This window comes from Chlorocebus sabaeus, chromosome 25 (assembly GCF_047675955.1).
Source record: "Chlorocebus sabaeus isolate Y175 chromosome 25, mChlSab1.0.hap1, whole genome shotgun sequence".
NCBI lineage: Eukaryota > Metazoa > Chordata > Mammalia > Primates > Cercopithecidae > Chlorocebus > Chlorocebus sabaeus.
The window spans coordinates 53,060,273-53,076,029 of record NC_132928.1 but is presented as its reverse complement, the minus strand read 5'-3'; the positions used below and the strand labels follow the sequence as shown (position 1 = coordinate 53,076,029).

The window sequence follows — 15,757 nt, the reverse complement described above, 5'->3', positions numbered from 1 at the left end:
ATCATTGTGGTTTTGATATGCATCCTATCTACTTTTCTTTGTTTTTATTGCATTTGCTTTTGGGTTCTTGGTCATGAACTCTTTGCCTAAGCCAATGTCTAGAAGAGTTTTTTCAATGTTATCTTCTAAAATTTTTATGTTTCCTCCTGAAACACTCTTAATCCCTGTTTGGAGAAAGTTTATCTGCCTATATTCTAACTGCCTAGAAAAAGAAAGTTAAATATTCTTTGGAGAAAGACATAATTGAAAGTCTCTACAATTGTTCATGCACAGTGTCTAGCAATCAATAAAGAAATATCAACTACTTCAGGAGACAGGGTCAAATGATGATAAACCAAACAAACAAGTCATACAGAATCAAAACTTATCCAGGTATTGGCATTATTGGGCACTGGCTTTAACTATGATTAATAAGTAAAAATAGATGAAAATGCATAGTTTTTTCAGAGAACTGGAATCTCTAATAGTGGATCAAATGGAAATTTTAGAACTAAAAATAGATACCAGTAAGAAAAATTAAGAAATTAATAGATGGGTTTATGAACAGAAGAAAGAATTTAAGAACTAGACCATTGTAGAAAATTTACAAATTGAAGCTCTGAAAAAGGAAGTGCTGTGAAAATACAGAAGAAATCTCAGGTAACATTTAAGACTCCATGAAAAATTTATATCGTAAATTAGAGTTCTAGAAGAAGAAAAACAAATTGTGGGCAGAAACAATATTCAAAGAGATAATGACTGAGAATCTTGCAAACTGACAAACGATATCAAACCACAGATTCTAGATATTTTACACTTGCCATACAATCCAGTAATTGGACTCCTGGTCATTAATCCTAGAGAAATGAAAAAATATATATCCACTTAAAAAACTTGTACATGAATGAATCTCTATGGCAGCTTTCTATTTTCTATATAGTAGCCCCAAACTGGAAATGACAAAATTGTCCTTCAGTGCTGACTGCTTAAACAAACTGTGTACATCCACACAATGAAATACTTCTCCACGAAGTATTAATGCATGCAACAACTTGCATGGATCTGAAGGGCATTATGCTAAGTGAAAATAAAAAGCCAATCTCAAAAGTTACATGGTGTAACATTTCACATTTGCAGTATTCTCAAAATGGTAAAATTCTAGAGATAAAGAACAAACTAGTGGTTTCCAGGGTTTAAGAATGAGGAGGCAATACATGGTCGGAGATTGAGAAGAGTATGGATGTATTTGTGACATAAAGGATAGCAGGTGGGACATGTTAATAGTGATAGAACAGCTCAGTATCTTGACTGTGGTGTTGATTACACAAATGTATATATGTGATAAATTTCATAGAACTACAAACACACACACACACAACTGCATGTAAAAACTGGTGAAATCTTCTGATAAACATCTATGATCTCTATAAATAAGCAAGGTACTTTGCATATAGCAGGTGCTCTGTGAGTGATCATTGAATGAAGGTATAGATGAGTAAAAGTATTAAATTTAAATGATTTCAAGAAATGCTTAAATTGTCTCATGAATCACTGACTTCTAATGGAATTGTGAAAGAAGCAAGGGATATTTATATTTTATTCTTAATCCTTTGAGAAATAACTGTACTCCCCTACAACATGATTGTTAATGTGCTTTTCAGAAGTAAAAGACTAGACTGAACAGCTCACAGATCTGATTCAATAGGAAATTGTGTTCTTATTTATTTCTTCTTGTTCAATCATAGCTGATTAAACAAAGGAACTGTATTGATTAAAATCAGGTGTAGAGTAGTACAGACAGCTGACATACCATGATAGAGGAAGACATTCAGAATTTTCTAAATAGAGCCTTTTTGAGACTCAAGATGGGATTATCTGTTTGTGTCAGCATGTAAAGGCCCTACATTTTCAGGGTCTGTTGAGTGACCTAGCGGATAAGCACATTAGCCTGAAAGTTTGAAGACGGAATCCAATTTCTGACTATCAATGGCTTAAGTCACTATGTGAAAAGACCAAGGTAATTTGTCATCGTGATTTGCCATCAACACCATTTCTGCCCTTTCGTATGATTTTGTGCTTTCAATGCTGTGTTAACACAAAGAAAAATCTTTTTGCAGGTGGATGAATGAGTGGGATCCTCTTGAGCTCTAATATTCAGTAGTTTGAACATTTTTAGCCATAGTAAACAATGCCTGAATTGAAAGTATATCTTTAAAAGCAGAACACTTAAGTTAGTCATAAACTAGCCCTTTTATAAGCCTTGGATACCATACTCATCATCACTGATTCATTCAAAGAAAAGCTTGACTGTGTTTTGTGGCAATGCCATAGATAGAATAATGAAAACAGTCTGCTCTTAAGGAGTGCACAGCATGATTGGGAGACAGATATGTAATACAGATTTATAATACTATGTGATGGCACCATACATGAAGTTAGGCAGGAACATAGAAAGGAAAGTGCCAAATTGTGCTGAAAGTATTAACAAAGAGTTTCCAGAGGGGCTGAGACTTGAGATGGGAATTGAAGGATAAGCAAGAGTTTGCTTGGCAGACATAGGAGAGCATTCCAGAGCAGAAGAACTGGCAGATGGCAGGGTTCAGCACACACTTAGAAGTGGGGTTGCTTTGCATGGCTACAATAGTGCTCTTCAAACCTATTTTTTCCCTTGTACCTGTGAAGAGACTCAAAAAACTCAGCAAACCTTCATACATTCTCAAAGTAACATCTAAACATCTAATAATAGGTTTAATAGTAGTAAAAGAGTAATTGGGGCATGTAATTTTGTTTCAAACTACTATCATTTAAAAATAAATCTTAAATTTACTTTCCTAAGTGTCCTCTCAGTACCATACCAATTTGAAAATCACGATCATTTATTTAAAAAAACAAATCATGGTCATGTACTTTTTAAACACTGGGCAAGTGTTCATTGTTTTCTTTTTTTCTTTTTTTTTTTTTGTCTCTTTAAACTTGTGTTTCCATTTCACTTATATAGAATTTTATACTAATGTAACATACGCATGTATTTTTTTCAGAGTCTAGTTGGTTGCCTGTTTCTCAGCTAAAAACATTTTGAGTACAACTCTTTTGTGATCAAATTTTGTTAAACTAGACTTTTTATTTTGAGATATTATACATTCACATGTAGTTGTCAGAAACAATGCAAAAACATTCTGTATAACCTTTACCCATTTCCCCTAATGGTAACATCTTGTAAAACAATAGTACAGTCTCACAAACAGGATATCAGCATTGAAACTAACATAAGTTATTAAGCGTTAAAAATCACTTCTCAGTTGAGTTATCATTTGCAATGATTACTCTTCTACAATTGATCAAAACAATATTTTTAGATGTTGGTTAATCACTAGTAAAAACAAATACTTGGGAAATGTGTATTTTAAGGAGATAAACATGGATCTCCCAACCCCAAAGTAGTTCTTGTGTCTGTGAATGAATAGTAATTATCGCTGTAATGAGAAAAGATTTAACATAAATTATATTGCTTTGTTTCTCATTTATAGCTGTAAGTGCTAAGAAAACTTGTTCGAATAAATGAGGGATGGGGAAAGAGGAGTTCTGTTTGATTGACTAAGTGGATGATGGTGCCAAGGTATAAAATGCAGGAAAAGGAAAAGCAAATGGGGAGCCAGTTTGCTTTTGGATATGTTGAGCTAGGGGTCTCTAAAATCAACTAAGAAGGGGCTTCCATGGAAGAGGGAGGAGGAAAAGATATCAGGGGGTGTACCGGAAACCAAAAGGCAGAGAGTTTGAGAAAGTCTCGTGGGGTCCAAAGCTACTGCAGAAAGATGAAATCAGCACACAGGCATTTTGGCCAAGTTAGAAAGAGGAATCACTGTGGCACAGAAGCTAGATACTTCCTAGTGTTCTGGTCTGCCACGTTCCTAATTGTTCTAGAGAATGTCTGTACCACCACAGAGCAGTGAGAGCACCCAATCAGCTCACAAGCAACATGCCCTCAGGTGCATGGGACCTGGGGACCCTGTGGGAGGAAACTTGAACCTGGATCATGGGGGTTTAAACATAAGGGATCTTCAAATGAGTCCGGATGAAGTGATTCTTGACTGGGGGAAAAGAAAATATTTGAATGATGGAGTGGGTTATGGCTTCACATGGATAGGAACAAACAGGACCTGGGCTTTTGTTTCATCATATGTAAAATGGGGATAATAAGCATGAGGAAGAATGTCTGGCATACAGCAGGAGTTCAGTAAATATGAGCTTTAATAGTAGTAGTAGAAGCTTCAAATACAGTGTATCTGTGGTTGCCTTTCCTGGTTGTGCCTTCAGTCTTCAAGATAGAAACTTTTTCAGTGCCCTGGAAAAATCTTGGCTCTTTTATAAAGGAAAGAAATGTGTTTTTAGGAATGCATCTGCTTGCAATGGTAGAACTGCTTGTAAGAAGCAGAGAGAGCTTCCTTACAAATCAGAGAAGGAAAGGGTAAACAGTGGTGGGTGGTCTGGGGAGGTGAGCGGTCTGTGAATGTCCTGGAGCCCAGTGGACTGCAGTGGAGTACCTGTCACAGGGTTGGTACGGGTAGGACCACTACCTGGGAGAAAGCAAAGCAGCAGCAGTATAGGTGGCAGAAACTAGCTTGGAGGTGAGATACCCCTTCCTCATGCAGAACTTTTGCAGGGGTTCTTCCAGGACAAACTTCAGCTTTCTTTCAACCAAATAGTTAGATACTGAGATTAAAGTTTACATCAGTTGTGATACATTGATGCACAATGTGAATGAAGCCTCAGGTGCTAAGAACTATTCATAGATATGGTAAGTGGGAAGTCTTTGATAACATCAACCAGATTGTTTCTGTGGAGTCTGGGTGCAGAAACCAGAGTGGGACAGGTAGAGGAACCCACAGAAGGTGAAGAGGGGGATGTGGATCTTTCAAGAAGTTTGACTATGAAGGCATAAAGCACTAGGGTGGAGAAGGTGATGGTTAGAGGGTGATGAAGAAAGTTTTGGATTGAAAGAGACTTGAGCATGGTTATAGTCCACAACCTGATGGAGGGAGTGCTCCGAGGCACACCAACATTGGTAGATCATGAAGGTGTTAACTGGATTCCGTGTCCTCTGAGGGTATTAGTCATTAAAGGATTGGGCTAGAGCAAAGCCACTATTGAGAGCTAAGGAATAAATAAGATGTATAAACTGGAGTGCACATGTAAATATTAGAAGTCATAGTTATTCATTAGGCAGCCTATATGATATCAACAAGATGAGAACTGTTCCTGATAATTACCCCTTGGCTTCTGTTGTAGGTGATTTAACTGTCGGAAGATGACATTTAGTAAATGACGCTATTCTGGGTGCCTTGGAGTTTGGAAAACAGGGAGCACTCTTGGATATTAAACACTTTAAACAAAATTAGCATAGAATTTGAATGCTGTACTCTGAAATTTGGGTACCCCAAACAAAGATTCCTGCATTTAAAAGCATGTGATGTAAATACTCACTTTTATATATGGTGATTTGAAAGGTCTTCTCTTCTAAAACATGTCCTAGTACTCATTGAATCCTTTTTTTTTTTGTTGTTGTTGTTGTTGTTGTTGTTGTTGTTGTTGTTGTTGAGACAGCGTCTTGCTTTGTTGCCCAGACTGGAGTGCAGTGGCCGGATCTCAGCTCACTGCAAGCTCCGCCTCCCGGGTTCACGCCATTCTCCTGCCTCAGCCTCCCCCGAGTAGCTGGGACTACAGACGCCCGCCAACTCGCCCGGCTAGGTTTTTGTATTTTTTAGTAGAGATGGGGTTTCACCGTGTTAGCCAGGATGGTCTCGATCTCCTGACCTCGTGATCCGCCCGTCTCGGCCTCCCAAAGTGCTGGGATTACAGGCTTGAGCCACCGCGCCCGGCCTGAATCCTTGATACTCTAGAACAGTGCCTGGCATAGATAAATGCTCAATAATACTTAATGAATAAATGAATTATTATTATTCCCCACTCATACTCTGTAGTGCCTAAAATTCTGTCATGATTTTCCTGCAAAGTAGACATAAAAAGAATCCATCATGAGGTTGTGTGTGTGTGTGTGTACGCGCGTGCGTGCACGTGTGCGTGTGTGAAGCATTGCCCCCATAATGGAACAAGGAAAGGGTTATATATTAAATCTCTAATGCCTTGCTAATAACATCTTCAGTTTTAATACAACAGATTACTTTTCTCCACAATGTGGGAGTGGCTAGCGCTCCCTGAGTGCTTGACTGTTGCAGATAGGAGTAACTGAAAGGGTATACAAGGAGACCAAAAAAAAAATGACACCAGATTCAGCAAAATCTTCACCCTCTACACATGCTTGTCTTGGTTCAGTCTTAACTGGAACAAAGACTGCCTTCTAATGAGACCACAAGCTGTAAAATCAAGCCAATACGAGATTTGGAGATGAATGGCTCCTGGGCTGGTTCTCTTAAAGATTCTTTTTCTAGCTCCAGTTATTATTATTTTTAATTGTCCCCATTTCCTTCTCTCCCTTTGCCTACCAGTCCACCTACACCACTTTTTCTTCCCTTGTCCTGACTTGAAGTGCTCCTTCCCTGGACCCCAAGGCACGGTTTTATAACTTTGTCCCTTCATTATGGACAGCATGTTTTGAGGAGCAGTTTCACCAGTCACTGGAAGTAATTACCTAAGCACTTGCAGACCAGCCCTCAACCTCCCCGTTTTATGGGCATATAATATTCAGCCCTAAAAATTTTACAGAACTGTTTTAGAGTTTTTCAACCAATATCCTTTTCTCAAGCTGCCCAAAGCTATTTTATTTATTTATTTATTTATTTATTTATTTATTTATTTATTTATTTTACTGAAGGTGGCTTTGGGAATCATTCTCTTTACCGTGAGCCACTTGGGTATTCTTGTGTTAAAGCCTGGAAAAGCCAGTAAGAACTTAGAAATATAGAATCACTTTGGAAGCTTGGCTGTTTACTACTAAGATTTCATCTTCTAATTAGCAGATTCTTTCTTTTCTTCCCCCACACCATCCCCTAGACCACACAACAACTCTGTCTTATTGTTTTGGCTTGTCTTGTGTAATCAAGGCTGAAAGATCTTCTAAGAAGGCATGTGTTCTCCTGCTGCCAGTCCATTAAGGAACAGCTGTGCCACACATGGCCCCCAGTTGCTGGGAGCCCATTCATATTGCGTTCCATGTACAAGTTGATGGTACTGGCACACACTGGGTTCAAGTCTTGGCATACACATTCGGGCATGCAAGAAATGTAACTTACTTTATTCTTCTGTCATTAAACTTTATTTCTATTTTGAGCCCCCATGCTACTGAGTAGTAGTAATTTACTCTCAGTCAATTATGCCTGTTATGCTTGGGGCTGTACCTAACTGTGGAGATGGCTTGTATGTGCTGAGACCACAGGGAAAATGATTCATTTTTGTCCTTGGTCACCAGGTGATGCTGGTCACCTGAGATGACCCTGGTTCTCATCACAGGGACATCCTCAGGGAATTTCTGGCAGGCTGTGTTGCCCTTCCTGCTTAGCTCTGGTGGTCAGTGGTTCCTCTCTAGGGCTAAGCCACTTAGGAATCTATTACCGTAATGAAGCAAGATCCCTCTGCTGTCAGATCACACAAACCTATTGTGGGTTTTTATCCCTTTTCCAGCTTGAAAGTCAGGGTACAGTCAACTTTATTGGACCCACTACCAACTATTCATTTCCATTATTTACCTTTCACCTCTTTCCTCTTCTTTCAGCTTGGGAGAATCATTTCTAGGCTAATGTGGTAGTGGTCGTGTTGGTAGTGTGAGAGCGAGGGTCCCTGTCTTCAATCCATCTACCATGCTGGCTAAACTGTGGATGGAGTCGTTTCAGGACCCAGGTGGCAGAGGCTTAGAAACCCCACAGCCAAAAAAGGATTTCTTGTTTCCTTGCTTTTCATTATGTTGTATTACTTCCTAGTGAGGTTAATACATGTGGAAAAGTCTGGCATTGTGAATTGAGTGGAGTAGGGAGAAGAGAAGCATGGAACCACTAGGGTAAAATGTTAGTATTTCCAAATTTTTTCCATCCTTTTACGCTAGTACTTTAAAGTTTCCCCTGAGTAAGTATTCCTGGTCTTGTTATCAGTCCGTCGACAGTCTTGCAGGATGGGCATTGGGGGAGTGAAGGTGGGGGGCGCCTGAAAGTGCCTCAGAGTGGAGACTGAAGCATTGTGATATAGTTGAAAATATGTGTGTGCATTTCTTTTCTCTTCCTGTTTCAATGTGTCAGACAAGAGGAGGAACACCAAAGAAGGGATTCAACTGTAGGGGATGGAATCTCGTCCCTACCCCACTCCCCATTCTACTATCATATTTTATCTCTCATCTGTGTTTCAATTTTGTCATCCAAGATAAGGAATGATAAAAATTAATGGTTTTGAGTATAAAAATGATAATCATATTCCCCATAACTAGAGAGTTGGAAGGGAATGATTATTGGCACTATAGAACAAAGACATCTTGTGTAAATCTGATCTAACAATAATTTGAGGTCTATGAAGAATTATGCCAACAGCCCCAATTTGGTAAGATTTCCTTTCCTCCTGCAATTAGCAGCCTAATTTCAGACTGCCAGGAATAAATTTTGAACCCTAATATGTTGTCTATGAAGAGAATGGGCACTTGTCTATTTGCAGCCCTCTCAAAGTCTTGCTTGTCTTCTGGATGCCTGCGGTTGTTAGGATCAGAACAACATGAAGACAAAGTATGAGTGGCTTAGAGGAAAATCAGAGCTCCTTGTTGAGGTTGTTCTCCTACTGTGCCTGGCAATGCCTGGTTTCACTCTGGGAGGTCTGTCTAATTTATGGTCAGGCCCCACCTTCTTTTTTATTTTTTTATGAATGAAGGTTAGGTGGGAGCCAATGAAGGTTATAGGCAAATGAACGTGTACTGCCAGATTGCACATAGAATAATAATATTGACAAATGGTCTAATACATATTTTGAGTCTCTTTGTTCTAGGAGGTAAGCTAAATGCTTATTTATTTACCTTACTACTTTAATCTTCATGACAATCCTTTGAGGTAGGATCTCTTGTTATTACCATTAAACAGATCAGTAAACAGCCTTGAGAGCGTTTAAGGAGTGTTTCCCCATATCAGGATCAATACCTTTACAGTGCCAGCTAAAGAAGGAGCCCTGGCCCCTCCAAAGACTACCTTGTGAGAGAGAAGCTTCTGCCCAGTGGTGCAGGAACCACGTGTAATCACATACAGTCTGACCCGTATAACTGGAAGAAAGTGTGTGTGCAGATTCTAGCTTCAGAAGATAATGCTGGTTCATTTGAATATTAATATAAAATGGTACTGACAAGTAGCATGTCTGACTATTTTTTCATTATTCCTATGATGTTGCCCCTGAGAAAGGATTGCAGCTTTTCCTGAAAGCAGGGGAATGCACAGTCCCTCAGGCCCCCTCCTCCTCATTGGGGGAAGACTTAAATGCTGGTGATGGCAGGAAGGGATTGCCACTCTGGCCACTCAGTTTTTATTTATTATTTATTATCACATCTTGTTCCTTTTAATGAAAAGAAATGCTTTCATTCCTCTTATTAAATTTTGGGCAACATGTCTTTATGCCTCACTCTGGCTTTGGCATGAGTACATGTGTATGTGTAACTTTTATTAAAACATGAAAGAACTTTTCTAAACTAAATCACCAAATAAATTTAATGTCTTTCCTCACCCCTACATCGATGTGAGTGTGTGTGTATCTCAGTGAGTAATGAAAACCCACTCCTTAATAATGTGAGTGTGTGTGTCTGTGAGTGATTAAAACTCATTTCCCTAATAACTTCACAAGTTTGTTTTGGTTGGAATAAAGGGTAGGTGGGAAGAACAGTGTGAGACCCCATATCTGTGAGAGTGGATGAAGGGTGCAAACCGGTTGTATTAGTCCATTCTCACGCTGCTATGAAGAAATACCTGAGGCTGGGTAATTTATTAAGGGAGGGCGTTTAATTGACTCACAGTTCAGTATGGCTTGGGGGGGCCTCAGGAAACTTACAATTATGGCAGAAGATACCTCTTCACAGAGAGGCAGGAAAGAGAATGAGTGCAAGTATGGGAAATGCCAGACACTTATAAAACTATCAGATCTCTTGAGACTTACTCATTGTCATAAGAACAGCATGAGGGAAACTGCCCCATGATTCAATTACCTCCACCTGGTCCCACCCTTGACATGTGGGGATTATGGGATCATGGGGTTTACAATTCAAAATGAGATTTGGGGTGGGGACACAGCCAAACCATATCACCAGTGGAGAGGGAGTGAGGATTAAAGGGCGTCGAATCCAGGTCACTTGGAAATCCGCAGCAGGTCTGAGAGTAGGATGGCTGGCTTCTCACTGCCAGCTTTCCCCTTTCCCTCAGGCCACTGAGAGGTGGGAGTCTTGGAACACAGACTGCAAGGCCGAGGCAGTGACAGTCCAGGACAATACAGATTTCTTTACATGTATGTGTTCATGACTGTCCCACAAAGCCTGCATGTTAGCTCTCAGAGTCTGCGAATACAGATGGGAAGAAATCTTAGTGATAAGTCAATCTACCCCCTCATTTTACAGATGAAGAGATTAGGGGAAAGGTTGAACAACCGAGGCCATGGAGCGAGTAAGGGTCAGCTAATGGTCCACACTCCAAGCTCCTCTAGTTCTAGTCCAGGGGGATAATTTTATAATCTGGTGCTGTAGTAGATATAGAATTACTATAAGAGGTCTAGGACCTTGGGATTTTTGTTCTCAACATGTGTTGGTGTGCACAACACTCATCCCTAAATTAGAGCAATATTTTGTTCTATATTTCTCTATTTTGTGCAATATCCTAGTTAACACACATGTTGTTACTGAACCCATTGCCATATCTTCCATATAAATGAGTTATTAGCATAGGTACATCTCTCTGCAATTGAAAATATAACTTGCAAATGTGTGTTAAAATGCTTATGTTTTTAGTGGAAATGTAAGTGTTGTTTGATTAAAATTTTATTCTTCTGTGTTGGAAATGTGCACCAAGAGTGCTACACTGGAGAACCCTGGCCAATTGTCCTGGGTATGGAGGGGATTTCCTGGGAGTGTTGAGGGCTTGCATTTTTATGCTGCTTCTTCCAGTTATAAATAAGCTGGTTTATTGAAAGATGGCTGTTGCAAAATATTTTTGGATTTGGAAACATCTCATTTGGGGTTGAGGTAGAGACTTCTGCTGGTTGATTAGAAGCCCAATATTATAATGACTGCCCCGTATTCTCAAGTGTTTCCAGTCCACACTCCTGGTCATCCCTCCTTTCTTGGCACATGTTGATTTTGCCATCCTTTCTTCCTAGAACCATCTTTCTTTTCATCTATATTTTCTTTATCTGTAACTGAAGGAGATCGCAAAAGGACCTGGACCTGGCTGGCCATAGGATGTGGGGATATTTGATTTTTTGCTCAGAGCTAAAATATATGAGTAGAAGGTAACTATTGATTTGAACTTTTTTTTTTTTTTTTCATTTTTGATAGTGTTTCTTGGATTGTGCTCTGAGACATCTGGTACTCCAGAGATGTCAAAAGATATTCTACCTCGGACATGTTCTGTGTTCAAATAAGTTTGAAAAGCAAAGGGTAAAACTCAATTGATGAAGGACTTTTCAGGGCCTTTAATACAATAGCTCACTCTCAGGTACATTACGGATTTTTCAGGAGGATAGTATGGCGTGCTGCATTTTCCTCAAGCATATTTAACCACTGATGCAACTTGTTTTTTCAAAGTATTACCCTGGTTCAGATTTTATAAACCCAATTTGGGAAGAAAACTAATCAATGTAGATATTTAAACTTTATAGGTAAATTGTGTAGCCTTTCAAAATCCTATTTCTGAATATTAGTTTTATTTTAAGCCAAAACTTACTTAGAAATGGGGGAAAGAAAGGAAAGAGTAGGCAGAAAAGGGATTAAACATATGTGGAGGTTAGAAGTGTGGTGGAGGAAAAAGGATGAAAAAGGTGAAGGCACCTGGAAAGAACAGAAAGCGGTTCTCTTAGAATTATCTCCACTGATGTGAAGGTCGATATTGCCATTAGAGGACTGGAGGCATAATTGTACATGAACGTTAGTGATGATTATCGCTGCCATCGGATATGTAAACATGAAGTGTGGGCCTCTTGGAAAGTGGAAATACTGTGTTTCTCCAGGTTTATTCAAATAACAGGCACTCTTGAATCAGACCTGTTTTTAAGTTAGTTTAACCTTATGTTGACATCATGATGCACAAATGAAATAAATATTCAGAAAATAACCTTATAAAAAAAGAGAAATAAAAAAGGATAAGTTTAGAGAATAACAATTTTACCAGAAGTAGTAGAAATAATAAACATGGGAGATGAGGTCTAGTTTCACCTGAGATGTGAAAGGAGACACTGTATCTTAGATGAGTTTGGGCATGGCTTGGGTAAGGTCAGTATGTTCGAGTAAACTGGGAAAGACTGGAACTTGGACTTAAAAACTGTCCTGTGCAGTAAAGTAGTCACAAGAAAGTCAATTTAGCTGCCTATTAGGTAGATCAGTGGGTGTGCTGCCAGATATCCTGTGATTGTCCCCTGCCCATAAAGCTGTGTATGGGGTTGTCTAAGGGATGTTGAATGGAGGCAGAAATAGGACATAGTCCTTGGAATATGACCTGGCAAGAGAAAGAGCTATTCTCCTGGAGGACCTGCTATACTCAGAAGACTATTGATATAGGGAGACTCAGGTGTGAGAAGTGAAGCAAGTCCTGGGAACTGGGATCAGACCTGGGACAGAAGGGCAGGGCCAGCTGGGCAGCACAGCCAGGGGTGACCTTGGACCCCAGAGGGTTGATCCAAGGATGTTGACATTCTCTGTCTCATCTCTCAGAGATAAGACTGGGCCTGGTCCTGACAATTTTGGGGTATAAAGAAGGAAAGCTAGGTGGCTCAACCATGGGAGAGGAGGGAAGCAGGAATTAGGATTCCAACGAGCTACACAGATAGAAGTTGGGTCACTCAGAGATCCTTAGCCTTTCCTTTTGTAAGTTTCCAATGATACCATTAAGTCTCCCATCTAAGCCTGATTGGATGCAATGAACTCTTCCCTGAAACACATCCCTTCGTGTTCTCATGGAGATTTAGGAGGAGTGAGGGTGGGGCATATTCTCATAGTGACTGTGACATTCCCAATTTTGTGGTAGTTCAGTTGAACTTATCTTTTGTCTAACTAGTTGTTGAGAGTAGGGATTGTTAAATCAGAAGCAGCCTACACAGCTGTCTTTTTCTTTATGTGCCAAACACTGAAAAACAACAACAACAACACATTTTAGTGTTATCATCCCCACTTTATAGACAACAAAACTGAGTTCCAGGAGGTAAGACAGCTGTTCAAGTCCTCAAAGCTGGGATGTGGAGGGGCAGGAGTTAGATCAGATTTCCTTGACTCCAAATCCCATGGAATTTTGCCTAGACCAGTGATTCTCAACCTGGGAAGTTTTTAAAAATGTCAATGCATGAACCTCATCCTCGAATGTTTGGACTCAATTCATCAGGGGTAGTATTTGAACCCCTGTATGTCTTCTTTTAACTCTCCCAGGTGATTTTAATATGCATACAGGGCTGAGAATTCTGGCTCTCTATTATGTCAACAGTGCTATCCCAGGCCTCTAGTATAACACTCACCCATATAGAGGATAAAGAAGTGTGTATTAATTTGTTTAGAGGGTTTCTGTGGCAAGAAAGAAGAGCAATGACTGTATGTCATCAGAAGTTATAAACTGACTCCTTAGAGGCTGAAATAGAATATTTGATGTTTATCAGAAAACACAATTAAGGATTGGAGAGCTGCTGTTCATTCTGTGTTCTGAAAGGCTTTTCGAAACTTTCATTGCAGGTGGCATTGTCCTCAGCCCAGCCTATTATGGGATGCCTGGCCACACAGACACCATGATCCATGAAGTGGGACATGTTCTGGGACTCTACCACGTCTTTAAAGGGGTCAGTGAAAGAGAATCCTGCAATGACCCCTGCAAGGAGACAGTGCCATCCATGGAAACGGGAGACCTCTGTGCCGACACCGCTCCCACTCCCAAGAGCGAGCTGTGCCGGGAACCAGAGGCCATGAGTGACACCTGTGGCTTCACTCGCTTCCCAGGGGCTCCGTTCACCAACTACATGAGCTACACGGGTATCACCACTGTCTTGCTTTGTTTTCTATTAAGAATACATGGGGGCCTTTGAGAGCTGGGAGGGTGGAGGTGTGGGAGCTGATGGGAGAATGAGTAAGTGGTCCTTTGTGTCAGAGAGTTGAAGTGTATTTATTATAGGGTATTATTATTTTTTCATGTCTTTGAAGAGCTTGAAGAAATACTGAAATATTAAGGTACTTTGTTCACTGAATTCTCCTCTACTAGATATTTAAAAATATACTGCTATCCTTTGTAGTAAAAAAGGCACAGAGCTGAAAGCCCTCTTGTGATCCCCTTGACTTCTAGAATGTAGTTTTTCTTATTTCTGCCCACATTCTTAGACATTTACTCTGAAGAAGAGTCCAGTGGAAATAAAGGAAAAGAGTTTATGGGTCAAGGTGGCCCTTTATACTATTTGTGAAGTTGGTCCACAAGGTGGCTTGGTTAATTTGGCTCAGGATTTTTTTTTACTGTATGTTATTAAAAACACACAAAATCAGATTCTCTTTTTCCAGCACTAGCCAAGTACTAATTCTTAGCTGCCTGCCACCCTCTCCCCACCAAAAGGTGACATCTAATTTTAAAACAAAAATGACATCTTCCTGGCCCTGGGAAAAACTTGTCATCTGATCTTTCCTTCCTTAATTTAGCTTCTGCACTATTCTTCACTGTCTCTCATGCCTTCCTTGTTTCTGGTGAAAATAGTGACTGGTTTCCTATAATGGACTCAAATTTTTCCCTAAAATTAAAGACTTATTTGATTTGATTACCTAGTCCAATGGTGAAAGAAGATATTTTTTTCTATAAGTTTCGGGGTCTTGTTTGGTGACATATTCTTCTAGAACTATCCAAAAAAGAATAAACCACCACACCCTGATCATGACTTTGAAGGGAAGAAAGCATGATGAGCCGGTTCTGTCTGTCACCTTTCAAGATGTGTCTATCTGAGTTTCATTGCGGTGAATAATTCAGGTGCATTAGACGTGTAAGCACCAGCACCTTTCCTCCCCTATCAAGGGGCAGAGACACCAGACGATGCCATGCAGAGGGCAGAAGTCTGGAGGCCGCACCTTTGAAGTGGGAAGAGGAAACATTTAAGAAGCTGAGTGAGGCAGTACTTGACTGGTGTGTTTTCACTGGAAAAGTCCCTGGCACTAAGAAAATTCCCTTTCCAACACTATGCAAAATATACCTGCTAAAGAGACCTTGCCAGATCCAAAAGTAAAGCTGAGACCACTGTTCCCAGCCCTGCTGTCTCCTTGACATTTGGCTCTCTTTCCCCTGGAGCAGCTCTGAATACTCACCAACGTCACTGGGCGATAAAGCAGGTGTCCGCAACTCCACAAATGTTCACAAGTGGAAAGGCCATCTGTTGAAACACTGCCATCTTGTGGTTTGCTGAATAAGCAACGATCAACTCAGAGCAACCTTAGTCTCACCCTGGGATGCCCAACTTTAAGGTCATGACCCTGCTTTAGATATGAAAGTGCTACATCTTTGGTCTCTGTCTTCTCTTACCCTTTCCAGCTTAGACCCTTTCTGGAACAGATTGCATTTGTTCATTCATTTAACAAGTGCTCATTGAGCCTAATAAGTTA

General features: G+C 40.1%; 1 protein-coding gene across 1 annotated transcript in view; it reads left to right on the top strand.

Annotated features, from left to right (window-relative positions):
* Positions 1 to 15,757, top strand: part of PAPPA2 (pappalysin 2) — a 302,229-nt gene that overhangs the window by 131,496 nt on the left and 154,976 nt on the right. The window contains exon 4 of the mRNA XM_037985912.2: positions 13,865 to 14,158. Within this exon, the coding sequence (XP_037841840.2) occupies positions 13,865 to 14,158 (294 nt within the window). The remainder of the gene's footprint in view (positions 1 to 13,864; positions 14,159 to 15,757) is intronic.